The sequence below is a fragment of the Corvus cornix genome, chromosome 2 (genome assembly GCF_000738735.6).
Source record: "Corvus cornix cornix isolate S_Up_H32 chromosome 2, ASM73873v5, whole genome shotgun sequence".
Taxonomy (NCBI): domain Eukaryota; kingdom Metazoa; phylum Chordata; class Aves; order Passeriformes; family Corvidae; genus Corvus; species Corvus cornix.
Genome location: NC_046333.1, coordinates 2,404,089 through 2,431,777, shown reverse-complemented (window position 1 = coordinate 2,431,777; position 27,689 = coordinate 2,404,089). Strand labels below are relative to the sequence as shown.

Below are 27,689 nucleotides of genomic sequence, written 5' to 3'. Positions count from 1 at the left end.
AGTGGGTGTCCATAGCCTGGTCTTAAAGGCAGAAATCACAGAGTGGAATTCTCTGAACATTTTCCTTACAAAATCTGGGCTCCATGGGGTCTAGAGAAGGGAATTTGCCTCATGCCCAGACCCATCCCCCTAACACTGCATGGGTACTCCAATGAGATTCCAACACACCTTCCACCTTAAATCCTCGGTTCATCCAGGGATGAGTTCACACCAGAGCTCTCTGCAGGAGCAAGGCAAACACTCGCTGCCAATGAGGACAGAGGTTTTCAGCTCTGCATCTGCCTATCAGCTGCTGCGTGGGAATAAAGTACGCATTCCCACCCCACTCTGTCTCTAGTCCCAGCTCCCAGACGGGCACAGAGCTCTCATGGTGCTGTGGGTGATTCTCCTCTGTACCTTGGTGTCATCGCTGCTCGGTGGGCTCTATGTCCTGGGTGTATTTCGGAGACAGAGACCCAATGAGCCGCCCCTGGAGAAAGGTACCATTCCCTGGCTGGGCTACCTGCTGGAATTCAGAAAGGACAGCTCAGAGTTTCTCAAAAGGATGCAGAGGAAATACGGGGATGTTTTCACGGTGCTGATCGGTGGCTATTACTTCACCTTCGTGATGGATCCCTTCTGCTTTGGCACCATCGTGAAGGAATCACGATCTAAACTGGACTTTAGGACTTCTGCAATTCAGTTGGTCATGCAGGTTTTTGGCTACAAGGCCACCGAAGCCACTCATAGCATAGTTCATACCTCGAGCACAAAGCACCTGATGGGAGATGGCCTCACTGTCCTCACACAAGCCACCATGGAGAGCTTTCGGAAGCTGCTGCTCTTCAACCTGAGCTCAGGAGAGAAGCGAGTGTGGCAGGAGGAAAACCTCTTCCACTACTGCTACAACATTGTCTTCAGGGCCGGGTACCTGGCTCTGTATGGCACCGAGCCATCCCGAGGGGCAGGGAACAAGGAGGAAGCTGAAGAGCAGGATCGCCTCCACTCCAACCAGCTCTTCCAGGAATTTCGGAAGTACGACCGCCTCTTTCCTCACCTGGCCTTTGCTATGTTGCCTCCCAAGGACAAAAGAGAAGCTGAGCGGCTGAAGAGACACTTCTGGAACGTGCTGTCTGTGAAGAAGGCCTGGCAGAAGGACAATATCAGTGGCTGGATAAGCGATCAAGACCAGCTTCTGTCAGAAAATGGTGTCCCCGAGTACATGCGGGATCGTTTCATGTTCATGCTCCTCTGGGCATCCCAAGGCAACACGGGCCCAACTGCATTCTGGCTCCTCTTGTATCTGCTGAAACATCCAGAGGCTCTGAAGGCTGTGAGAGATGAGGTGGATAAAGTCTCGAGGGAGAGTGGGCAGGAGATGAAGGCAGGGAGCCCCACAGTTACCGTCACTAGGGACATGCTGAACCAGACTCCCCTGCTGGACAGTGCCTTGGAGGAGACCCTGAGGCTAGTGGCGGCCCCGATGCTGGTCAGAGCTGTCCTCGAGGACACCAGCCTGAGGACAAGCAGTGGAACAGAGTTCACCCTCCGCAGGGGAGACAGGTTGGCTCTGTTCCCACACATCTCTGTGCAGATGAACCCAGAAATCCATGAGGAGCCTCACAAATTTAAGTATGACCGATTCGTAAACCCAGATGGCACCAAGAAGGATTTCTACAGAAACGGGAAGAAGCTGAAATTTGTCAACATGCCATGGGGGGCAGGAGTTTCCACCTGTCCTGGGAGGTTCTTTGCCACAGCTGAAATGAAACTGTTTGTGTTCTTGATGCTGAGTCACTTTGACCTGGAGCTGGTCAATGAGGAGGAGGAGATCCCAGCCATAGACATCAGCCGCTGGGGATTCGGGACGATGCAGCCTGTCCACGACGTTCGCTTCAGATACCGGCCACGCTTTTAACTTGGAGAGTCCTGGTGGTGTTCTTTGTTCTGGTGTCACCTGTGAGACAAATTGCCTGCTCCCGTGGTTATCAGACCCGTGTGGTGCCAACACTGATATGATCTTGTTTGCTTAATGCTTATCATGGCTTTTGTTTTAACTTCCTTCATATATACTGCTCCTCCGTTGTTGTATTGATTATGGGATAGAAGTTAATCTGCACAGAGAGACAAAACGTGCCCTGCCAGGCTACTCCAGCCCCATCCCGGGGCCATCAGCCCATTGAAAGCCAAGAGGAGCACAGGGTCATATCGGCAGGTGGGAACCCAAATTATGTTTCCAAGGAACAAGGATTTTGTCCATGTCCCTCCCAGGGCTGTCCCAGCAGAGCCATCAGCCCCACAGTCCCGGTGTGTCTCCCATGGAGATGTGTCACTGGGAACAGCTCTCCGAATCACCAGCTGGGATAAGGCACATTGTGTCAAGGCAGGGGAGACATCCTATGGGGTGTAGGGGAAGAGCATTTTAGGACTGCACAGGACTTACAGCAGAGTGGTTTTGGGGAGGAACCAAAGGGGGATAAAGGATGGATTTAGGTGGTTTGGAGTAAGGGGATAAGAAAGACTGGTTGGGTGCAAATAGGTGACTGGTCCATACATTTGTCTGGTGACACCCTGCACCTGATCATTTATTTTCCACATGAACTATGATTGGCAGGATGGCATCAGCTTGCGGTGAACCCCTGAAAGGTCATAGAGCAGCAAATATTCTCTCCAGAGATGTAAGAATTTCCTTGAGGTTTTCAAATTGTCTTTTCTATGGTCCCCTCTTTGTATCTGATGAGACCCCCTAAGGGAGCAACCTCAATCCCATATGGGCTACAGCCGCTGTGGCCTTATAGCCCTCAAACTGATCTGCTGGATCAATGCAGGATAAAGCTTTGCTCTACAAGCTCTGCTTTGCTTTATTACCCTTCAATAATTAGGGCTCTGACCACTTCCTTACAGAAGTTAAATCCCAGCCTTTCCTGAGCAGAGAACAGTGGATTCATTTTAATGCTGACACTGACGCCATGAAGATTTTTTGCTTTTTCTTTTATACCCCTGTTATACCTTTTTTGCAACTTCTGTATTCTTAGTGCTTTTTGCCTGCATTCTTGGCCTTGTTTGTTCAGCTCGGAGACTCAACATTTTAGAAGCTTTATAGGTAGGGATCAGTGTGCCCCAGAGCCCAAGGTCCTCTCCAGAACACATTCTGTAACCTGAGATAGAACCATCCAGGGGAAGGTTCCTTGGGGAGGGGGGCTCACTTGAGCCTCTCATTGGGGAATCTTTGATAGATATGTTAATTAGTAACACCTAGAATGTTATACCACATCTTTTGGGGGTGGGTGCATTGCGGGGTGCATTTTGGTGCATTCCACCTGGACATAGTGCACCTAAGGATCCTTAAAATAAATACCAAGGTAAAATCCCTTTTCCCCTTCTAACCATATTTGACTCTTGATTTTAAGACCAGGAAAAGGCATCAACACTAACCTTGGACTTTGGAGATTATTTATGGTCGAGGAATGAAACTCAAACATTTTCACACATATCCAAACATCAGATCCAGCTTTGTTCTGCAAAGGGCAGGGTGATGTTGTAACTGTGTGTTAAGGGCAAACTATCCCAGCCTGCCAGACTGGTTGTTAGTCCTGACCTCATGGTGGTGGTGGTGGAAATTCAGGCAGAAACTATCAAGCAGTTGTGGCAGAACCAAGGGAAACAAAAACTACCTGTGAGGCTTCATTCTGACAGCTGATATATCCACTAGCAGTTCCAGCATCTTTTCACTCCTTCCATGCTCCATCAACAGCTCTCACCTATTTTTCTTGTCACCCATGAGTTTATTCCTCCGAAGCACTTCTCATATTCTGGTCAGTGCAAGATCCAAACCATGCTCAGGAATACCTTGGGATAGCTGGGCAGCTCAGAGCCATCATCACATCCTGACCAAGTGATGTCCTCCTTCCAAAGCTCTAGGAAAAGGATTTTTTGTGTGGATATCTTGCGTGGAAGTTGTTCCGTGCTCATCGACAGTGTATACTGGTTATCACAAAGAGTCCAGGTCAGAACTGAGGGGCGAGGGATGTGTGCTGCACAAATAAGGACAGAGCTCAGGGAAGGGATATAAAAATAATGACAGTGATTCCGCAGAAAAATCTGGCTTTACTTGCTCATCAGAATGGTTTATTTAACCTAACAATGTTGGGTCTATAAAAGATCTCAGACATGCTCAAATGCATGCAGTTGTGAGAAGCAAAAAAAAAAAAAGAAGTCATATATGAAAGAGTGTGAAAGCTCCAAGTGAGTTAATCTACAATTAAGTTTTTTGTTTAGATAGGTTTTTCACTGGCACTGAGCTTTCCATCCCGAAGTGCATCAGCAAGAGCAAAGAACCAGCCTGTGCCAACAAAAAACCTGACTGGATTTGTAAAAGAAGTTAAATTGGATGGAATCCAGAGTCTTGAAAGGTTTCCTGGGGGGCAGCCCTCATTGCAGTGCCTGTCCCACCAGAGAACTGAGCACAGAGTCTGGCCCTAAGCCCTTGGGTTTCTCTCCTGTAGCACACAGTGAAGACAATTTTACTTCAACATTTCAAGTTTTACAATCTATTGAGTCAGTGTCTGCTCTCCACAGCACAGGGAAAGCTCCTCTGCTCTCAGTGACAATTCCTGCTCTGCATGCTGAGCAAGGGAAGGAGTCACAATGCTCCACCTTTCAGGTTTGGAACAATATGGGTTAAACTTGTTGGGAAAGAACGCCCCTGGATAAACAGCCTTACTTCTAGTACTGAACTGTAATGCATTAGGAAATGTTTTTCTGTTCTCCTTCCTCTAAACACAGCCAGACACAGCTCTGAGAAAGCCTCCACTTACTGCTGCTTGTATGGAAAATTGAGGGAACCAACAGATACATCAATCACTGCAGAGAAACTCGAAGGAACACTGAGGTTATGAGAACAAAGCAACAACACAGCCAACACCATCCTTTGCAGAGGAAAGCAGGGTTTGAAGCTCAAAGAGGAACGTGACATTTGAGGATTTTTTTTAAAGAATTAAAACACTCAGCCTTTGCCAGGGATACTGCCACCACATCTCTGGGATCTCTGGGTAGATGTGTCCCTGCTCCCCAGGGAAGAGCAGCTCAGCTTCAAAGTGGCAAAGTCTCTTAGTGGTACAAAATCTGCATGTTACAAGTTCACTGTTGGATTTGCTGCCTTCACTGTCCAATGGGCCAGTTCCCCCCACGAGTCACACATACACAGAAGCAGCCCGTGGCAGGCAGGACACACAGATAAAACACAGTGGGGCTGGGCAGAGAGCAGCTCCCCCAGCTCAGCTGTTGCACAGCAGCTTGGCAGGAGGGTTTGGTACCAAACACTCAGTGCAGGAGGGCACAGGGAGGCAATTCCCATCTGTCACCACATCCATGTCACTGTGCAATCATGAGGCCATACTTGGAGCACAGCAGTCCCCTCTTCTTTTCCCGTTCCATGAGGAAATTCCTCAGTTTGATGGTGGGGAAGGTGACCAGTGCTTGCTGCCTGTTGTCCAAACCTGTCTCCTGGAGCCATGGGCTCTGAAGGCACTCGGAGGCTGACGGCCTTCCCCTAGGACAGACAAAGGTGAGGGGTCAGTCAGGGATCCGTGCTGGGTGAGGAGGCTCCTTGCAAATGAAGGGGCAATACCCAGGATCTGCACCAGCTGTGCTGCTGGGAGGACAGACAGCATCTTACCAAGGGTTTGCACACAGAGTGCTCTGGAGGAAGGACACTGCTCCCCCGGAGAGACCCGCATAGCACCGCGTGAGCTTCAGTTTGCCCTTCCTGGCTGTTCTCAGGAATTCACAGGGTGCATCAGAGCTGATGGGGTAGTTGGCACTCAACCTGCCCCACAAGAAGAGAATTGATAACATGAAGCTGCCTCCAGCTCTGGGGCTCCCAGCATAAGGAGGATGTGGAGCTGTTGGAGTAAGTCCCAAGGAGGCCACCAAGGTGATCAGAGAGATGGAGCACCTCTGCTGTGAGGAAAGGCTGGGAGAGTTGGGAGTGTTCATGCTGGAGAAGAGAAGGCTTCAGGGAGACCTTAGAGCCCCTTCCAGCACCTAACGGGGCTCCAAGAGAGCTGGAGAGGGACTTTGGATAAGGGCTTGTAGTGGCAGGACAAGGGTGAACAGTTTTAAATTAAAAGAGGAGAGCTATGGATTAGATATTGGGAAGAAATTCTTCCCTGTGAGGGCAGTGAGGCCCTGGCACAGGTTGCCCATCCATCCCCTCCATCTCACAGTTTTCCATGTCATTGCCAAGGAGAGGGGGCACAGCTGAGATTAACTCTCTGAAATTGTGGTTTTAAAGCCACTCACAGGGCAGGGAACAATCAACTGACTCACATGATGAAGGCTGTGATTCCGACGGACCAGATATCAGTCTGGGGAAGGGCTCCTTGCTCTGTCAGCAGTTCTGGAGCTGGAAAAGTAAGCTGGTGTGAGCCAAGATCCTCTCCAACTCACTGGGAGCAGCACAAAAGCAGTGGGTACTTTAATGCTTTGCTGCCTTCCCAAGAGGGAAGCAGAGGCGGCTCCCAGGACAGGGAGCTGATTGGGGTGGGAGACCCATGGGGATGCTAATTGCCGGGAAACCATGAGGACCTCTGGGCAGATGGCAGCAGTGCTTTATCCCCGGATAAATGGACACATGGATGCCAGCCAGGGTGGCTTTGCTGTGAGCTCTGTCCCCTGTGGTCTGCAGTGGGACAGCTGTCACCACTCACTGCTCCCACAAACTCACGCTGTCACTGCAGAGCAGCACTTGGAAAGCTTTCCTTGCTGGGACCTACTGCTGCCTTGACCAATGTTTGTGTTTTTCTGTTTATCACAGATTGCAGATAAACCCCAAGTCATTGTGACTGAACTCTACTCACCCATGGTTTCGACATAGTCCGAGCATTTGTCCATGGTAATAAATTTGTCTGGTGTGTAGAACTGTGCGTTCCCAAAATCCAGGAGTTTCAGCAAGTTGGGCTCAGTGATGATCATGTTCTCAGACCTGAGGTCCAGGTGCAGGATGTTGTGTGCATGGAGGTACTCGGTGGCACTGAGGATCTGCCACAGGTAGTCTCGGACCTCCACCTCTGAGTACGATGTTCTGGTGGGAGAAAGGGGATAGAAAACTGAGGTGTCCTGTCTGCATGCCCAAAAATGCCTTTCTACACCCACTATCACCCTCCCCTGGGTGTCTGAGCCCAACAGGCCCTTGAGAGTCAAGAAGAAACAACTCCATTTTAGCAAATCTGCTGTATGTGGAGAGGCTGGTCCATCCTGTGAGTCAGGTTTACAGGTGCAAGAAGTTCAGGGTGTTGTAGAGCTGAAAGAGAGAAAGCAGATTTGATGCCCACCATTCCCTTGCTTTTAACCACATGATTTCAGCAGATCCATTCTGTGCTGTTGTGAGAAAAAATGAATCTTCCTGACCCACAGTAACGTCCACTTTTTGGGAGACGGGGTTTCGTATCAACCACTCTAAACTGCTTTCAGCATCTCAGCTGGGTGGCCCTGAGTTGTCCCGCTGTAGGGACCTCAAGTAATTTTTTTATCTCACAAGAAGTTGCAGAACAAACACTTTACAAATCCTGTGTGCAATGATACCACACTGGAACAGATGAAGAGGAATGATCCAGTTTGTCAGGACAAAGCAACAGGTGTTTTCCTCCCCACACCAGCCCTGACTGGAAAACCCTTCCCTCTTGTTCTTACCGTAACGCCAAAGAGTGGAGCAGCTCTGGTCCCACACACATCTCCTGGATCAGCACCAAGTGCCGTGGGCTGACGTAGGCGCCCTTCAGCTGGGCTATGTTTGTGTGGTGAAGCTTCCTCAGCACCTGGTACTCCAGCAGCACAGCCTGCTTGTCCTCTTGCCAGTAAGGGATGATTTTAGCAGCCAAAGTCTTGCCGCTCACCTTCTCCCGGCACTGCCGGACGATGCTGAATCGGCCCCTGGTACAAAGGGACACAAAGGCACGTTAGGCTTCTCTTCTGTTCTCTAAAACCACCAGGATCCCATGCTGTGTTTTTCATCTGTGCCTGGTGGGGAGTTACTGCATCTATTGTCACAGTTTGCACATCCTCCTGTGTCTTTAAACTGTACAGTCACTTTAAATTACAGGAGTGAGAGCTTAACTCCTCTGGAGAGAGAAGAGAGAGCAAGAGAACTACTCCTTTTTGGCAACAGAAGTCAGTGTCTCTCTTTTAGGCAGAGAAAGTTGAATCCCAGCATCCTGACTGAAATGGTGGCTGCGAACGTTGATGAAGCAAGGACAGGAAACTTTGTTAGCCCTGGGCTCACTTCATGATAAATCAAGTGGCTGCCCTGCTGCCCAGCACATCTGTTGTGACAGGACAAGGGGTGGTGGTTTTAAACTAAAAGAAGGTGGATTTAGACTCAATGTGAGGAAGAAGGTTTTTTTATAATGAGGGTGGTAAAACAACCTGGCCTTGAACACTTCCAGGGATGGGGCAGCCTGTGTCTCTGGACAACCTGTGCCAGGGACCACCCTCACAGGGAAGAATTTTTTCATAGTATCTAATCTAAACCTACTCTCTTTCAGTTTGAAGCTATCCCCTTGTCCTGTCACTACAACCCGTTATAGAAAGTCCTTCTCAATCTTTTCTTGTAGGCTCCTTTCAGGTACTGGAAGGTACAATTAGGTCACCCCAATGCTTCTCTTCTCCAGGCTGAACAACCCCAATTTTCTCAGCCTTTCCTCATAGGAGAGCTGCTCCTTCAGATGTGGGATTTCCCTGAAAGCTCAGTTGGATTCTCTACCTTTTGATCTCGGTTTGGAAGGCGTAGGTCTGGTAGGTAGGGAAGGGCTCAGGTGGTGTGATCATTTCACTCTCGTCTTCAGAAGCAGCTGATGGGAACTCCTGCGTGGCAGCACGAAGCTCTGCAGGGAAAAAGGGACAGGGGTTACATGGGAAAACAGCTCTGTGTGGAAACTGGAGCCTCTCTGAGTCTTCCCTGCTATGTATGAGCAACAACAAGCAGAGCTTTCTCCAGGCGACTCTGTGTTCCAGCTGTGGCACTCAGTGCTATTGGAGTGCAACAGATTCTGCTCTGTCCACCCAAAAATTCCCTGGTGTGGCCACTCCAGACAGAATGAGATGGATTCTATGTTCTGTGCTATGGTATCAAACATCTTAGCCACTGTTTCTTGTCTTCTCACACAACAAGTCCTCAGGACGCGGTGAACACGGACAAGAAATTAGAAACTTCTTGTGGTTGGACATTTCAGGACAGCAGCTGGAACTTGTTGCTCTGGTTCTGGCGTGTGGTTGTGTCCAAGCACTCCCTGAAATACTATAGCATCCCTTTAAAGCATCTGCTTGGAAATGCTGGACACATTCATGATAACTAATCCTGAGAAAATGGAAAGCAGAGGACTTGGGGTGAGTTAAAAATATCTCTGTGAACCGATTTTTACAGACCAGTCCTCTCCATTGGGAGGAAATTCCAGCTAGACCATCCTTCTGTTTCTTCACAGAAAGGACATTTCCTTTGCTATGAAGATATGTTTGCTGTGGGGTTATGGATCTCTTAATTTTAAAAACATATGAGTAGTACAAAGTAGTCAAACAGGTGAAAAAATAGTAAATTGAGCTTTCTTTACTTTAGAGCCAAAATACAGCTGGAACATTCACCACTGAAGGACAATAATTCCCAATGGAAAACACCAGAATAGAGAAGTTAAGTACTGAATTTAGCATTTAGTCTGTAATATAAGAAAGTCCAGAGTTTTCACCAGGGCAAAATCTGTATCAGTAGATAAATGCCTCCAGTGACACATTTATTGTACAATTTTCTCATGATTTCAAATCAAAACTGAGTGTGTCTTCAGTAGGTAATCTACAGTTCCCAGGTTTTTGTTTTACTATTTAATTTTATATATATTTACATATTGTTTGTATTTACATGATGCTGTTACCTTATTGGGTTTTTTAATATGTTTGTACTTATTTCCCTGCGTCCAGAATCAGAAAATAATTAGAAAATAATAGAATTTTATATGCAAAAGCCCCAAACCACCCTGAGCCAAGTGGAATTGGCCTTGATTCACTTGCTCTTGGCTTCTGGGCGCACAGCTAAAAGGATGCAGTGGGTTTGATGTAGGAAATCCCAATGGTTTCTTGTCATTTGATCTTACCCATCTGATCCTTCCCAGTGATTTTCACTTTGGTAGAGGGGTTGCTGTAGGGGCCCATCCCTGCCTTGTTGGTGCAGGCTGTCCTGAAGTGGTAGATGAACCCCTGGGGGAGATTTCTGGCGTAGTAGCAGCAGTCGGTGATGTCAGAAGCGAGAGTCGTCCACTCCCCATCTTAACCAAGGAAAGAGAGAAGAGAGATCAGGACTCATTTGGGGTGGTCACAACAGGTTGGAGGTTTTTTGAGATTTGGGGTTTTGTTGTGGTTTGAGTTTTCTTTTTCTACTAACTTTACTTATGTGCTGGGAATATGGAGAAAACAATTTACCATGGCCAACTTTTGGGCTGTACCTGTGTTATTCTTCTCTAAAATCAGCTGGTTTATGTCTGATAATTCCAAGTTGTGCCAATATTATTCCAGAGGAGTGGTGAAACCTTCCTGTATTTTTTCCTCTTTATCTGATTCTTACCACCAAACTCTACTGGAAATATACATCAAGAACTCCAAACTAATGATAAATCACTGATTTTTTTTTTCCCTGTTGGCTGTGTCTTGAATCCAATTGAGACCATGAGGTGCAGGATTCCTGGTCAGAACCATCCACTAACACCATCCTAACAAATCCAGTGTTGGAAACATGGGCAGTTTTACTCAGCTTTTATGAATTTTATGATTTCTCACAGAACTGTAATTGTAGGTATGTTCTGGACTCATTATTCATGGGACTAAGTTAGGAAGGAGAAAATCACCAGCAAACATTTAATCAACATTCCTTCCACATGATGTGGTGTCCCATATTTTGCTGCTGTGCTCAAGGCTGAACCCAACTCTCTATGACTGCCTGAGATTAAACCCATCCATCCATTCAAATAAACTCTGGCAGAGAGCCTCAAACCATTGGATAAGCAGCAATTCCCCACCCAGACCCAAGGTATCAATGACTTTGCAGGGTACTGGTTGAATTGGGGGCTGTGTTTGTGCAAGAAGGAGCAGATACAGCTTAGAAATAAAGATCTGCAGAAGCAGCGTACAAAAGCCTGTTGTCAAATAATGGATAAAACAAGGAATTTATTCCTGATTATCTTAATCCTCATGTGCTCAGGAGAGCAGGACCTTGCATGTTCCTGCCAAATACACAGAACACAGTGGAAGATTGTAGATGCTGTTTCACATTTTTCTTCCTAATTGGAAGAACTTGTGTTTTTGTCCTCCCCAAAATCTCTCCTACATTTGTGTCAAAAGGAAAAATGATTAAAAAAGTGGTGTTGGAGGAAAAGTGACTCACACCAGCTCCAGAGGGAAAAGGCAGAAAGCTGCTGCCCATGCCCATGCTAATGCAGAAAGGAATGTTTGTGTGTTTGCTTGTTTGGAGAATTAAGTGAAGGAACATGGAGCAGCTGAATCCAAAGGGCTGTGTTTGTGTGGCTGCAGCAGGAATTGCTATCAGACATCACACTGATAATAACAACAGCAAAGCCATCCCAAGAGAGGCAGAACAGCCTTGGGGATTTGATACAAAGCTTTTGTAACTAAACAGGAAAACATCCACTTTTGACAAGGGCAGATAGCGACAGGATGAGTGGAAACAGCTTTAAACTGTGAGAGGAAAGGGTTAGATTAGATGTCAGGAAGAATTTATTATTCAGAGGGTGTTGGGGCCCTGGCACAGGGTGCCCAGAGCAGCTGTGGCTGCCCCTGAATCCCTGGAAGTGCCCAAGGCCAGGCTGGATGGGCTTGGAGCAGCCTGGGACAGTGGGAGGTGTCCCTGCCCATGGCAGGAGGGCTGCAATGAGATGATTTTTAAAGTCCCTTCCAACCCAAGCCATTCCATGGTTAACTACTCCACTGACTTTCATCAGCCTCTGGACCAAGCCTCAAGAGAGAATATCAAAGGGGTGATTCAGTTTTGCCAAAATTTGGTTATCTTGTCCTGGCTCTTTGCCCTAAGCTTCCTCCATAGCCAGTGGGAAAAGAAAGCACAGCTGTTCAGCAGAGGATAAATTGCCTGTTTGATAAACCATCTTTCTCCAACACTGTGCAGAAAGCCTGAGATGATGTTGTCTTATTAGTGTCTAATTTTGTCAGATTACTCAGAGCTGCATATCAGAGCAGGCATTTTCACCTGTGGCTGCTCACTTTTTGGTTGTAGCTTCCACACAGCCTTGTTTGATTCACACTTTAGCAAAGCCTTGGTATTATGCAAATTCCAGGCTGATTTAACCAGCACAACCCCTAGCTTTTAGATGGCTAAATGATGGCTGTTGAAGTGTAGAATGAATTCCATTCCTAACTCTAAATTAGGGAGTTAAATCAGGTTGTTTCTGAATAATAATAACATATCCATCTGGTGAAGAGATCATACAAACTGAGGTGTTCCTTGCAAAGCATAAGGACAGTGCTTTACCTTCAGTCTTGCACTGGACAGTGTAATGGACAGGGATGTTGGTTTCCACAGGTTTCCAAACCATCTGTACTCCATCCTTGTAGACCTCAACGATGTCAGGGGGTGGAGGGCTGGGGGGAACCTCTGTGGAGAGGAGGCACAGACCCCATGAGTGTTAACAGCAGCACTGCAGTGATACAAAACTCTACACCCAGCATGTCTCAGCTACAGATATTATTTGTATATATGTGTAAAACATGTATATATTTTTAATATATACATATATGTACACACAGCTAGTGGAACAGCAATTTAACCAACCCTAATTTAAATTCAGCACTAAGATTTTGTCTTGGAGTGGTTCTTCATCCAGGAGAGAAAGAGTGAAGAAGAGGGAATGAACCCTGCACATTGTGGTCCTCCCTTGTGGACCACAGCCAGGGAGAGATTTTTCTCTGCACCCATGTGCAGAAATCTCACCTCAAAAGTATTCACAGGTCACATTTTGGGGCAGAAGTACTTAAGTACCTATTTCTGTAGCGACTCCTTCTCTCACCTGCTTTCCGTATGACACAAGAGGTGGATGCTGAGCCCAGGGAGTTTGTAGCCACACAGGTGTAAATTCCAAAATCCTCAGCATTAACAGAGAGGATCGTTAACAGCTGGAAGTGTTTGAGTGTGGATGAGATGAGGATCCGGCTGCTGCTCTGGACAGGTATCCCATCTGGAAAGCAGGAGATGGGAGAGATAAGTACCCTGCAAATTGATACCAAGGTGTTTAAAGCTCTCCCTGCAGCCTTGTCCTGGGGGTCAGGGACTCTCAGGAGGATTGGCAGTGTCACCTCTGAACCAGTTGATGTGCAGGGAGGAGTGAGCTGCCGTCCGGCACGAGAGCGTCACGCACTGTCCAGCGGCCACAGCCTGGTCCATGAGCTCCTCAACGAACAATGGGGCTGCAGAGAGGGGGAAAAGCGGTGATTCAGAATAGCCAGGAGAGCTTTGTGGAAAACAAATCCCTGCAGGACATCAGAAAGCATTTTTAATGGGGTCAAGAATTTTTCTGGTTCATGGTCTGCCATTCCTTTGACCACTGTTTGGAGAATCCCACAGGCACTGAGCACACAGGTGAAGGAACCCCGTTCACCCATGGGTGTAGTGTGACAGATCCAGATGGATCTTGGAAAATCCATGGGGAATATCTGCCCAGCCCTGGCACAGCTAAGGCAGCAGAACAGCTCAGAGGAGAGAGAGACCCTGTCACAGCAAGGGTGTTCCTCTGGCCGAGCCTAAATGTGGGGGCAAAACTAAATTATGGAATTTCAAGTATGAGGGGATCTAATAGGACCAGAGGAAACGGCCTCCAGTTGCACCAAGGAAGGTTGAGATTGGATATTAGGGAAAATATCTTCATGGAAAGTGTTGTCAAGGATTGGAGGAGAATGCCCAGGAAAGCGTTACCATCCCTGGAGGGATTTAACAGGTGTGTGGCACCTGGGGACATGGTTTAGTGGTGGCCTTGGCAGTGCTGGGTTAATGGTTGGACTCAATGATTATCTTAGAGGTCTTTGCCAACCTAAATGATTCTGTGATCAAGACAACAGAAGAAGAGAGGAGACATGAAAGGTGGATGTTGAAGAAAGAAAAACCCCATAGAGCATCAAATCTGCTCCTATCTCCATGGGAAAGGGGAACTCAGGTTTTCTTCTGTGTTTCTCTGGGGTTCTTCTCCACAGTGGCCAGGGGCTGCCAGCCTCCCACACCTGCCCTTCCCAGTGTTTGTCTGGGCTCTGCTGAATGCTGGGGCAGTAACCTGACCTTGGAAAATGCTCCTGATGGAGTCAAGGGGGAACTTCCCAGGGAAAAAGCAAGTTCAGCTTTGCTAAATCACCCTCTGGAGGTAAAAGAAACCAACTACTCCTGCCACAGCAATACCTTTCTCCTTTGGGATGAGGCTTGGTAGCTTGAATGAAGGCAGTGCTGATTTCCTCTTCAGCGATCCTTCGGCCCCTACCAACAGCTCCTTTTCTGCTGCCTCACTTTCCAGCTCACCAAACTCTGTTATGAGAAAGGATGAGAAGTCATTCAAGGCCATCCTTCTCCCCGTGGCATCCATTTGCAGTGACAGTTCTGCCTTCACACATAAACAATCACAGGTTCCCTTATTAGCGGGCCTTTGATTAACAGGGAAGGCTGTGACAGCTGCTGCAAACAGAACACTGTCCTGGAGGAACAGGGAATATCCAGGGATGGCAGCGAAGAAAGGACAGATTCTGATGTCCAGTAGCCAGGGTGACTTCAGCTTCTCCCAGTCACTTAAACCTTTTTTGCCATGGTCAGATGATAACTGCAGCAAGGAAAGCATCACCCAGCCCTGAACTGCTGCTGTGCAAGCTCACACAGGGAATTTGAGCCCCTTCCATCAGTGGATTAACCCAGCTGACTCTGCACTGAAGCTAGCCACTAACAGAGACCTGATGGTGGAGAGTGCTGATTTCAGAACCTGCCACAGCCAGATTTGCAATCCCAGTCTAATCACAGCTTCAGATATGCTGGGGAAAAAGAAAAAGGCAGCTTTAGCAGAGCCCAGTTATAGCAGCACATCTGTGAAGGAACAGAGTGAGATAATTACCTTCCTCTGGCTCAGGAGACATCTTTCCTTTTAGGATTCTTGAAATATGGGCAACAGAAGCTTTTACTTTCTTCTTCAGACTCTGCTCCACCGACTGCTCCACTGAGTGAGACCTTGCATATGGCTTAAAGAGTCCAGGCTTGGTGTGGAAGGAGCTTTTCTGCTTTCCACTGGAGTACTTTTGGGAGCTATACATTTCTTTGTGGTTCTCTGCCCCTTTCCCCATGGCTAGTAAGTTAGTTGCCTTTGAATCCTCAGATATTTCCAAGCGGTTCTTCCTGTTCTTGTCTTCCTGTTCCCTGATGCACAGTCTTTTATCCTTATGGAGATGTCCTGCAGGAGGGGACCTTGCCCTTTCAAGAAGCATGAACCGTCTAGGAACTGGTTTGGGTGAAGGCTTCTTATAGCTCAGAAACTCAAATGGAAAATAGACTATGTCGTACAAATCCGAGAAATTCAAATAGGCAGGCTCCACCTCTGAGATGTCAAATTTTTGAGGGCCACTGCCAAGACTGGGTGTTTCATCTGCCAGGTCTTTGATTTTCACCAAAGAAACTTCAGGGTGTTTGCCAGTGTCCTTGATCACTGGCACGTGGATGGGTCTTTTTCCAGTGTCCAAGCTCTCTGTTGAGGAAATGCTCTCTCGGCTGGAAGGGGGGGTCTCAAATGCCAAGTCCTCCAGTTGCTCACATTCATGAGGAACTATCCGTGCTCCCTGCCCTTCCAGGACTCCTGGCTCCTCACTCAGGGCAAGGTAGGGTTCTGCAAGGTCATCCTGCTCGGAGACTTCTCCTCTTCCACCCTGTTGGACGGAAGGGAAGGTGTCCATGTGTGCTTGGCTGCCTTTGTAGAACATATGTGTGCGAGGAGAAATGTGCTTCCTGCTTTCCTTCTCTCCAGAAACTGACTCTGCCCAAACATTCATCTCCTCAGAGAGGGAAACCATCTCGTCCACTAAGCCCTCCAGCACAGCAGACTCCTCATCACTGTAGAAAGATGATCTGTGATGTGACATCTCCTGACCATGATCCCCGCGGAGCAGTGGTGGGACAGCTTTTCCAGCATCGGATCTTCCACTTTCTAAGGCAATGCCTCCATCCTCACCATAAACTTCTGGATATTCCTCACATTCCAGTTCATAGGCTGAAGCTGGAGCAACTTCTGGTTGTGAAGCAGTTAATGCACCTGGGCTCCCACTCTCCAGCCTATCCAAAATCCCAGCCCTGTCCTCCTCAAACACCCCATGTCCAGCCTTGGGGAAAGGAGCAGCCACAGCCTGTCCAGCTGCTCGGCTTCCACCTGCTGTCACAACAGATCTCATCTCACTGTGAAGTGACACCTCTGGATGTTCCTGATTTTCACTCTCCCAGACCTGAGGGAGGACAGTGCTTTGGGAGGACACAACTCTGGCTGGGTGTGTGCTCTCCAGAGCAGCAGGCTCTGAGCCATGGCCTTCAGGAGCCTCCTGGGGTTCAGCTCCTTCATGGGCCAAACTGGAAACAATCTCGGTGACAGCTGGGCTTTTACTCCTCAGAGCAGCAAATTTCTCCTTACTGTGAGCCTGCTGTGCTCCATCTGAGACCGGAGCTGGCACTGATCCTGGTGGTGGGATTTTGGAAACAGCGAGTTGCTCTCCCTTCAGGACAGCTGATGCTGTGTCTAAGTAAACAGGACCCTTCTTGTATGTTTGGCTTTCACCACCGTGGGCTGATGGTGAAGTGATTCCTGTAACACCCACTCCTGCATCTTCCAGGACAGCAGATCTCACCTCTTTACGGATCTTCAGCTTCTGAGGAGCACCTTCACCAGGTGTGATTGTACCTGGTCGTTTGCCCACCATGACAGTAGCTGCTGGAACACTTTTCCCAGGAATTTCCTGACTTCTGTCTTTAAATACTGGAAGTGAATCGGTTTCTGTTTGTTCTGTAGGAACAGCGGAGCTTTCATGCTCCATGGGTTCAGATTCAGCAGCGCAAGGAGCAGAAGTCTTTTCATCTGAATGTTTCTGCCTTTTGTCTTTCCAAGGTGGGGCTGGGGCTGCCCTTTTGATAAGCAAGCTTCCACCTGTTAGATCTGGGTGGGTGCCGGTGGGAGCAGACTCCTGGGACAGACACACCCCTCCCTTACTCGGAGGAGATGACTTGGAGGTGATCTCCGACTGTGTGAGGGTTGAAATGGACTCTTTGCCCTCCTGAAAAGCAGAGTCAGAGGCACGGGCAGAGGCAGATTTGCCCTCCATGCTCTCATGTTTTGGAGCTGATGATGCTGTTACACCTGAGCACTGGGCAGTCGGAATGGGGCTTTTGCTTTCCAAACATTCAGTGTCCTCCTCAATCTCAGTGGCTTTTGACTTCCTCAGTAAACGTTTCCTATTCTCACTCCTGTGAGGTGACACTGGAAGTCCCTCTACTTGTTGTATAAAAGCAGGTGGGCACCCATTCCCCTCACAGTGTGTGGAGGGAGAGGGCTTCTCTCCTGAGCAGTCCTTGCTGGCTCTCCTGATGTCCCCTTGCTCTGTTGCATCTGCAGAACATCCCTTGCCAGGCCCTGTGGAAGTGTCGCAGTGATCACTGCCTTCAGGGCAGCTCTCCTGGGACAATACATCACAGTCCTCCTCCAAAATATCTTGCTCCCTCAAGGATCTGGAGGCTCTCAGCCTGTAGTCATCCAGGGAATGGCTGCGGCTGGCACCAGCAATGGCAGGGTGTGGTGGCTTCCTGGCAGTGTCAAACGATGCGGATTTGGTCAAGGATCCCAGCAGGCTTTCCCTGCGATCATCTTCTCCTCCTTCTTCTTCTTCTTCTTCCAGTTCAAACTGCTCAAGGAGGGGTTCACGGAGACCACTGAGGGGCACCTTTGAATACCCTGCCTTCCTCAAAGTCCTTCTGGCTCTGTCCAGGTGCCTTCTGAACTCCCTGCCTGGTGAGGAAGGTGGCCTTGAAGGCAGCTCAGTTGCTTGGCTGTAGAAGGTGCTTTTAATGACACTCTGCCTGGGAACACAGGCAGATGGCTTTTCTGTCCCATGCCCTGCCTCTTCAACTCTGTCCTTTTCAGATAAAGATGTGTCTGGTTTTTCTTTCTGATGCGGAAGCGATGTGCTTTCCGTGGAATCTCTCAGGGATGAAGGCTCAGCAGCACCACTTCTTTGGGACAGCTCTACTTGAAGGCTGGGCTGGAGCCTCTCCTCTTTCTCCTGTAAAATACTCGCCATGAGCTCTTTGCTTTCTGGGGGTGATCTGTCCCCCACCTCAGCCTTCGTGGAAGCATATTTCCTCCTCATGGGTTTTACTGGAGGGATGGAGGCTTTGGAGTGCTCCCGTTCACTTGCACGTTTCAGAGGCTCGGGATGACTTGGGGCATCAAATATGGGCGAGTGTAGTTCAGGGGTGGAGCCAAAGTGCCTCTTTTGGGGGAAATTTGAGTTCTCATTGTCCGAAGAGGAGCCACTGGTGCTGGATGAAGTGCTTTCCTCAATGAGGTGTCGGGAGATGGCCAGGGAGGTGTTGTCGTGGGTCCTTTCGAGGATTTCTGGGATGGACCTCATCACCAGGATGGATTTGTAGCACATCAGGGAGCGCTGAGAAGGAAAACAAGACACAGCACAAGGAGATGGGAACGTGGTGGGAGTGTGGTAAAGCAAACACACCAAAATGAGCTCCTGCACCCCTAAATACCTCACCCATGAGTCTAATTAGACATTGCCACCCTCTGGACATGTCACTAATCCAGGCCTCATTTGCTCTCCAAATCTTCCTCTCCCCTCATTCACAGATGTGAAATTAAATTGACTTCAGGGAACACGCTTGCTCTTGTGACTGGGGGAAACAGGACTCTGTTAGAGACTTCCAAAGTCAATCTGGCCACTCAAAACAGATGGAAAGGAGTTTTTGATGGGAAGCATCAGATGAGAGAATCACTACTGCAATACAACCTACAGTGACTTAGGCCAGCAGAAGAGCTTCGACAGTACAGGAGGTGGGATTCCTCTGCTCTAAATTCTGCCATGTGGGGCATCTCAGTTGAAGCTGGGCATCTCCTTGTAGCCAGCAGAGAGAAACTGGCATGTTCAGAAGGCAATCAATCCAATTATTTTGGGGAACTTAAGGAAAAGAGGCGTTTTCTTGGGACATGTGTGTAATTCAGGTCCAATTGCAAAGGCAGCTGAGGGCACCTAATTTAGACACAACCTTGTGTCTTACAGGCACCTGCCGCGGTCTCCAGGCTGCAAAAGCCTAGATAATTAATTCCTGACACATCCATCTCTCCTGGGCTTATTCCCAACTCAGAGCCATGCTCAGATCTCTGCTGAGCTCGCGCGATCCAAGCCCAAAAGATTTTCAAAGATTCAGGTGCAGTTAAAAACAGATATAACTAAACAGAATCAACACAGATTAAGGGCAACTCACCTGCCATTTGCTCCGAGCCACAATGAATTTGAGCTGCTTGGTATTAATGAAATGAGCTGCTTCAAGAGGGACATTATGCTGCCAAGTGGAATGAGAGGAAAATCATTGGTTAAAAAATCCTGGCATCATTTTTTCAGAAGTTTTGGTGGGTTTTTTTAGAATTCTCTCTTTACACGATTGTTTAATTTAGGAAAGCTACAGTAGATCAAATCCTGCAGTCCTTTCATAGTTAAATGCAGACAAAATCAGCTTTTCAGTGCTAAAAGCAAGCCCTGTTCAATACATGCTATTAAATCCTTTTTGCTGTTGTTAATTTTTAACTCTTTTCCTTGGTGATTTAAGGCTTTGGAATTTAAACCATAACTTTGGTCTGCAAGGCCAGTTTCCTTTCTGCACTGATGTGATAGAACAAGAGGAAATGGCCTCGGGTTGCACCAGGGAGGTTTAGATTGGATATTGGGGAAAACTGACTGATCAAGGACCAGGACAAACTTACCATGAACCACTTGTGGGAAAGACAGTCCAAAGCACTCGGCCTGGCTCTGGTAAGAGAACAGATCAACATTTTAGCAGGAAATCACCTCCAACAGCAACCACTGATCTTCCTGGAGGTGCTGCTGCACCCTCCTACACTCTGGGGTGTGTCCTTAGGTTGAGAGCTGAGAAGCCAACAAGACACAGCAGATTCCAACCCAAGGTTTTCTCCTCTGGAGGTGAAAACATCCTCCTTTTTCGGTCTGACGCTCCCCACAGATCCTCGGGAAGAGCTCATGGCTCTCTGCAGGGGTTCAAGGGTGTCCAGATCAGCCCTGAGAGTGACTTTGCCTCTTTATGTGGCCAGAGTGAAAATAGCTTTGGCAGCAGGCAGAAAGAGTAGAAATGAAATTAAAATCAAGTGCCTGTAAATATGCCTTTGAGCCAACTTTTGTACTTGAAATTGCTTAATGAATGTGGTCAATGTTATTTAATTCTTGCGTAACTCCCTCTGTACCAGTCCGTGCTCTTCCCACTCATCTGTGTCATTCCAGAAACTCCTCTGCCTGGAGGAGGCAGGGAGGAAGGCCATCACCCCACCAGAGAGAGGCCAATTTGGCAAATATCCGAGTAGTGGGTTGGGTAATGGGGAATAATAAAGAAGAATTAGGGGAAAATGCAGCATGTCTCACTCAGCTTTCTACTTTCTCAAACCAAGTGATGAGCTGGGATGTCCCCACTGAGACACCAGCAGAGGGATGCACAGAAGGGCACTCACTTGGGGTGCTGCTGCAGGATCCCTTTCATGAAGTCCTTTGCATCTTCACTCAAGTGAACAACATCAGGAATGGTCCATGAAATTTCCCCGTTCTGGATATTTAGGAGAGTTTTCCTGTCGTTCTCCCCAGCAAACGGAGACTTGCACGTGAGGCTTGTTTATTAACACCATAAAATGAAAGGAGACAGGTTTTAGACTTCTGTTTTCTGTTCAAATGACAGAAGCACAAATGCTTACGTGGGGTTCTTAAAAATCTGAGGGATTCCGTGCCTGGGACTTGCAGTGTTCGTGAGGAGCAACCAGAAAAGGAAAGGAGGAAACCACAAAATAAATTGTCCTTATTATGGAAGGACTGAATGCTCCATTCAAATCCCTCACTGGAAAGTACAGGAGGGCTCTGATGGACAAAGGGTTATTGAGGGAGTGTTTCCAGGATTTATTTACCTTAAATATGTGATGACTCCAACAGCCCTGAGGAGAGAGGGAACACAAATGTCATGTTTGTCACTATTTATCCACCCTTTTCAAGTCCCTCTTCCTGCCACTGGACAGCCTGGAACAGCAAGACCACCTTCTCCTCACCTTTCAAGGATAATAAATCCCAAAAGCTATTGTTTTTTCCATTCATTTCCCCCCTTCAATATTTTTAAAACCTGTTCTCAAGCAATCCTTCATTTTTAAAGCACAGGCAGAGGAAAAGGCTGAAAATACTGGAGTTGTTTGCCTTTTCTAGAAAGCCCTTTAGGATCATTGTCTCTAGTTGCTGCCTGAAATAGAGATCATCTCCTCTAAGATGCTCCTTTGCATTAATTAGCAGTCAGAGTTCAACTATGGCTGAAAATAATTAGACAGAAGGAGCTTTAAAGAGCCCTGATGGCTTTTGGATTGTCAGCATTCGCTTTCAGTTTCCTGTGTTATTATCACTGCTCCATTTACTAATTAACAGCTAATGGAAATGCAGGCCATTGAGGGCCTGGAAAAGCTTTTTAGGAAAATGAGAGAGATTACCAGATATCAGTTGCTTTTGACACTGGTGACTGGGAAACAATTTCTGGGGCAACAAACTCTGGAGAGCCATATTTGCTGTACTGAGGCTCCACGGGTGTGATCCTCTGGGCAAATCCGAAGTCACAGATCTTCAGGTCTTCCCTCTCAGGATAAACCATGAGGATATTCAGTGGCTATTGAGTGAAAAAAAATAAATGGAGGAATTTTTCTTGAGAGAAGGGAGTATTTTCAGTTGTAAGATTAACTCAGAGAACACCCATTCCCTGGCCAGCAAGAGGCTGGGAAAAGCCAGACCTCCCCTTGCACATTACCTTGATGTCCAAATGAAGGATGTTGTTGTCATGAAGATATTTGATTCCTTCCAAAATTTGCTTGATATACAGTTTGACCTAAGAATTGAGTCAACTATTAAACAAGTATTAAATAAACAATTATTAAACTGATTATTGTGAGATTAAATAGGAGAGTCCCTGATTTCACCAAGATTTGATCTTTAAAGGTCCCTCCCAACCCAAACCATTCCATAATTCTCTGATGTTTCCCTCTGAGAATTTCTAAAAAAAAAAAAAAAAAATTTAAAAAAAAAAAAAAATCAATTTTACCAATAAATATCGGACACCTGGCTACTAAATGGGAGAAGTAAAACATTTTGCACTTTTAACACCAAGGATCTCAAAAAAATCCCTTAGAAACCATAATTTCAGCTTTTCTTTTAAAGACAGAAAGGGAGTAGATAGAATATAGTTATAAGGGGATAAAGTGGTATTAAGTAAGTGGAGATACAGGAGCTGCAGATGACAAGAAGCAAAGAAATTATGAAAATAGAGCAAATACAGTCTTTTTTTAAGGCTGAATGCAGTGCTGGTGGTCAAACCCACTGGCTGTTTCCAGTTATTCCCCAAAGAAAGCCAGCTTAGCAGTGAAAGTTGATAGGAAAACATTGTAGGGGCTGATTCTGCTTTGAGAGGTTATCACTGGTTCAAAGACATTTCTCGTATTCCAGAAGGAAAATGCAGAAAGAACCAACTCTGGACTTTCAAATGAGAGAGAGAAATTACCTCAGCTTCAGTGACCACACTCTTCTTGAATAAACGGTCCAGGAGCTCTTCATTGGAGCATCTGGCAGTGGCATTAAGGGACAACAGAACCACGTGGAAAAGCTTGTTTTGATTGTGGAGCCACCTCCATGCAGCCAACAGCAGAATTCACGAGGTGATCTCAGGCACTGTGATGGTCATGAAAGTCTCTGCTACAGCAGAGTCCTTGCAGAACTGGGCTGCTCTAAACCTGGTATCACTTCTTCTGAAATCTACCTGTTGATTTTGGGGTTTCTGCTCTGCATTTCCCTCATGCTCACCCAGACTGAATCTCATGGAAACAGAGCCCGTAACTTCCAGATGTTTCAGAAAAGAATTTTGGTGCTTAATAACTCATTCACACTTGTGTACACAAGTCTGATTTTTCTCACCCAGCAGAAGCCCAGGACTGCAGTGGAGCTCTCACAGAGCTGTGCTATCCTGCAGTGCAGAGAAGGATTGTGTGCCCTTTTGTCTCAGGAAAAAAACCAAAAAGTGATTAATTGCTTAGATATTTAATAAATGAGCTCTACCCAGTACTTCCCAGCCTCCTCAGACAACTGCACAGAAAAGGATACAACTCCAGAACCAAAATCAGTGTTTTTCGTGTTTCAAACTCATCCAGGAGCCTGGTAATTCTGTCGTGGGACAGAGAGGCAAGAATATCCCTCTCTTGATGCGCTCGAGCCTTGGTTTTGCTCCGCAGAGGGATGAATTTGGCAGCACAGGACACCCTGTTCCCTTTGTGCACCACCCGTTTCACGAAGCTGAAGCAGCCCCTGTGCAGGAATAGAAGGACAAGCCCTGTTCAGACCTGGGCTGAGAATTTCCCACACCCTGGCCTTTGACAGCTCCCTGCTGCTCAGTGCTTCAATTCTGCGGCATAAGAAGCTCATTTTGCTGTGTGTGAGGTGCTGTTGCCCTCTCCTGGCTGTCTCCAAAGCGAAGCAACGTGTTCCCATCAAGCGAAAAGCTGTTGCGGGTGATGCAGGCTCGTGCTGGTGCTCTTGGATCCCTGGGACAGACCTGATGTGACGGGATTGGGATGCTCCCACTGCCAAGAAGCCATGCCCAGGCACTAATCTGTGAGCCTTTGGATGGTTTTTTTTCTGGTTGGAGCTGTTTGCACTGTCCCATCCTCTATCAGAAACCTCAGGAAAGCATTCCCAGCACACCTGGGAGTGTCCTCCCACATCTGCCTTTACTTCCACCTTTTCAGACTTTTCAGGACCCACCTCTGCCTCAGCAGCTCAGATGGGCAACGAGATATTCCCTGGCAGTGATGCTGTACAGTTGGAAAATTCAATTACCTTCCAATCTCCTGCTTCACCTCATAATGGGAGTGGAGCTTTCTCCTGGTGGCCACTTTCTTTCCTTCTTGGTCTTTCTTAGCTTTGGAATGGAAAATATAAGGGTGAAAATTCAGACAACAATGCCTTGCTAATAGTGTGCAAAGTTATTACAGGACAATTTAAGGAAGGAAAAATTAGAGGGGTCTTCTAAATTTCTACAGAGAATTAAGTGGAATTGTTTGAGAACAGAATGTGTCTAAATGGACTTTAGGGTTGCCCATGCAGCTGGCCCATCCATGGAAGTGTTCAAGGCCAGATTTGATGGGGTTTGGAGCAACCTGGGATAGTGGAAGGTGTCCCTGCCCATGGCAGGAGGTTGGAAGGAGATGATCTTTAAGGTCCTTTCCAACCCAAACCATTCTGGGATTCTGTTTTATCCTGGATCCCACCATACTGACCCTATACAAATGCTCTACAAGGATACAGAGTAGATTCCATACAGGTACCAGAACATGACTGCAACAAATTACGTTTGGCAGTGGAAGCAACTCCTGCAGCAGAGAGGATGGCACTGCCTCCACAGCTGAGAGGATGGCATTGCCTCCACAGCAGAGAGGATGGCATTGCCTTCACAGCGAGAGGATGGCATTGCCTTCACAGCGAGAGGATGGCACTGCCTGCACAGCGAGAGGATGGCATTGCCTGCACAGCTGAGAGGATGGCATTGCCTGCACAGCTGAGAGGATGGCATTACTTTCCCAGTTCAGAGGATGGCATTGCCTTCACAGCTGAGAGGATGACATTACCTTCACGTACGACGAGCTCTGCTTTGCACAAAACCTCCCCTCCTGCATTTTTGGCAACGCAGGTATAAACACCACCATCGTCCAAGGCAGCATTGTCCACGATTAAGAAATACGTTGTTCCTTCCTTCCCCTGATGGACCCTGTCGCTGTCTGTCAGCAGTGAAGTGCCCTGAGGGAAGGAAATGACATTTTGGCACTGGAAAAGCCAAGATGGAAACAGATGTTTCCGCTCTTCAAGAAACAAGATACAGGAGCAGAGGTACAACACAGAGTATTTCCGTTAGCAAATCTCACAAACAAAACGGTGCCCAGGGAAGTGGTGGAGTCACCATCCCTGGAAGTGTTCAAGACACAACTGGATGTGCGTCTGGCTGACAAGGTGGTGTTCTGTCAGACATTAGACTCGATGATCTTGGAGGTCTTTTTCCAACCTTAATGATTCTGTGATTCTGTATATTCATAAATGCTATGAAGAAAGGGGCAGGATGGAGTGTGTGTGATACAGAGCAGATTGTGAGCACTTGCAAAAGGTCCCCGTGGCAGTAAAATGCAAGATAAAAAGAAATAATACAGTACAATATGTACATATATGTATATAATACCATAAACATGAACTGATGCAATCCTGTTTTCCCACATAAAATCTCTGTTTCTGAGCTTTTCCTTATTAAACCGTAACAAAACTTTAAGTTAGAGTAAATAACTCCACGACAGCACCAGCTAAGTGTTTGGTGGGAGCTAAAAGGTACCAGATACTAGAAATTATTAGAGAAGAAATGAAGGATAAGACACAAAGCATAATCTGCTAAATCCTTGGTTTGCCCATGGTGTACATCATGGTACCTCATCATCAGTGTCCTCTCTAAGAGCTTCCAGATGAGGTTTGACAGGGCAGATTGGGGCTCTTCAGCATGGAAGGGAGGCTCTAGCAAGATATTACAACAATATTGTAAGGAATAATAAATTATTTCCCTCCTTTCTATGGGATACTCATTAGTCACACTGATTTTACCAAGTAATTGCAGGAAAGATACAGAGCCTGGAAGTCACACTGACAATGGGAATGAACCCCTCAATCCTATCCCTGCCCCCAAATTGCAGCACACATCTCAGTGGCACTCAGGTGGGACCAGTCTCCCTTGCTGCTCCTCTGGGTCCCTAAAGCCACCTTGGTTGCCCTCTCTGCAAAAGGATCCAGGGTGACACGGTGGCAACACGGGGTGGGATGCACAGGTGGTGGTTCAGTGAGAACAGATGGTCCCACAAACTCTACAGACACGACCCAGGGTCAGTGTGAGAGGTGTGGGAGGAAAGAGTAGGAGAAATTCCCTGTGGAATAGTGCACTACAGTCCCTCCCATGGTCCTCATCCTCAGCCAGAGAAGAGTCTGCACTCACCTTAAACCATAAAACTGTGGGCTGAGGGGTTCCTTCAATGACTGCCTGGAATTTGGCACGTTCCCCAGAGTTCACCTGCACATCCTCTATTGTCACTTGCATGTAGGGAGGACCTGGTGAGACAAAAGGGTTTGCTGCATGCACAACACTGCAACTTCATTCCCAGTGTGCTGGCAGAGGTGGAGTTACTCAAACGGGATTTATAGGACAGGCCATTTAGGATGTAACTGTAGTTTAAAGTCAAATCAAGAGGTAAAGCAGCAATTTATTTGGGGTTCTCTATACTGGCATTACTTTTAGGCTTCTTATCTTCACACTTATCTATTACTTTTTGTTTAATAAACAGTCACCACTCAAAAAATCAGAATATTTAAAAAAAGAGTCATCAGGAGTTGTTACCAAAAGAGAAGACAGTGACAATCATGGGATTTAGGAAGGGAAACAGTGTTTGATCTTACTTGTTGGAGTCTTCTCCTCAGTCTTATACACATGAGTTCTTTCCGTGGTCTCGATATAAACTTCACTGCGCACATCCCAGACCACATCTCCTTCTCTCCTGTTCCAGCCTCCTGCCCCTGCATCTGGTGACGTTCTTTCAGGAAACCCAAGAGAAAAGATCATGGCATAGCCACATACAAGAGGTGCAGGATTACACCCCTCCATTGATCTGTTTAACCACAGACAAAGAGTTATTTGCTTAAAATTAATACAAGAATTTTGGTTTGGGGGGGATTAATTTCTCTCCAACCTTCTTTTACCCTTCTTTGACAAAGCATTGCCACCGGGATTCTGAAAATAGTAACAAACCTACAAGAATCTGTTCAGGTCCACCACAGAGGATTTGCTTTTCTTGCAACAAACTCTGCCACTTTCAGAGATCCACATGTATTACGTGGAAATATTGAGGTGGGTATTTACCTGTCAGTGGGAACAGTGCGTTCCTGAGCGCTTTCACCTCCAGCATCCGCCTCTTCCCGGGAAGGAGCAGGGCTGGGCTTCGGCACCCCTGGTTCTTCAGCTGGAACCTGCCTTTGTGCTTTGGATGGCAGCAGAAATTGGGCAAGTTAGACACAACACCCATGAGAGCACGCCTGAAACCCAGAGGCAACCTTTGGAGCCAGCTCTGTTGTGCCTTGTGCCAGAGCTGAGTCCACCTGACCTCAGCTGGGTGCAGTCACTGAAGGTTAGAGGAGAATTTGGCACTTTTGCAAAGAGCACAGGAAGCAAAGGGGTTGGACAACACCAGAGTGGTGGCACTTGGCTGACTGGGCTAAACTGACTTTTCTGCAAGGAAACACACAGAGACAAAGGTGGGAAAAGCAGT

At 47.2% G+C, this 27,689-nt stretch overlaps 2 protein-coding genes across 2 annotated transcripts; one reads left to right on the top strand and one right to left on the bottom strand.

Moving 5' to 3' along the window:
- Positions 1–298: 298 nt before the first annotated feature.
- LOC104686389 (7-alpha-hydroxycholest-4-en-3-one 12-alpha-hydroxylase) lies at positions 299–2,047 on the top strand. The gene has a single exon (XM_010394769.3). The coding sequence runs from the start codon at positions 368–370 to the stop codon at positions 1,895–1,897; it is 1,530 nt and encodes a 509-aa protein (XP_010393071.1). The 5' UTR covers positions 299–367; the 3' UTR covers positions 1,898–2,047.
- Positions 2,048–4,066: 2,019 nt separating this feature from the next.
- Positions 4,067–27,329, bottom strand: LOC109143994 (obscurin-like). The gene is made up of 23 exons (XM_039549349.1): positions 27,284–27,329; positions 24,969–25,199; positions 24,181–24,262; positions 23,449–23,649; positions 22,853–22,913; positions 22,106–22,183; positions 21,795–21,967; positions 21,231–21,257; positions 20,787–20,939; positions 20,031–20,076; positions 19,535–19,612; positions 15,129–18,705; positions 14,432–14,554; positions 13,342–13,452; positions 13,056–13,223; positions 12,521–12,643; positions 10,119–10,289; positions 8,741–8,861; positions 7,672–7,911; positions 6,840–7,063; positions 6,310–6,385; positions 5,657–5,806; positions 4,067–5,530 (listed from the first exon to the last, which is right to left on the bottom strand). The coding sequence occupies exons 1-23, from the start codon at positions 27,327–27,329 to the stop codon at positions 5,353–5,355; spliced, it is 6,438 nt and encodes a 2,145-aa protein (XP_039405283.1). The 3' UTR covers positions 4,067–5,352.
- Between the last annotated feature and the right edge of the window lie 360 nt (positions 27,330–27,689).

What these genes read in the sequence shown, in the direction of transcription:
- LOC104686389 (XM_010394769.3), top strand. Translation starts at nt 368, where the DNA reads ATGGTGCTGTGGGTGATTCTCCTCTGTACCTTGGTGTCATCGCTGCTC.
- LOC109143994 (XM_039549349.1), bottom strand. Translation starts at nt 27,329, where the DNA reads ATGCTGGAGGTGAAAGCGCTCAGGAACGCACTGTTCCCACTGACAG. An exon ending in GTGTGGTCACTGAAGCTGAG is followed by an intron (nt 22,184 to 22,852) that starts GTAATTTCTCTC and finishes CTCAATTCTTAG; the next exon opens with GTCAAACTGTATATCAAGCA. An exon ending in TGGCTCGGAGCAAATGGCAG is followed by an intron (nt 18,706 to 19,534) that starts GTGAGTTGCCCT and finishes TTTCCTTCTCAG; the next exon opens with CGCTCCCTGATGTGCTACAA.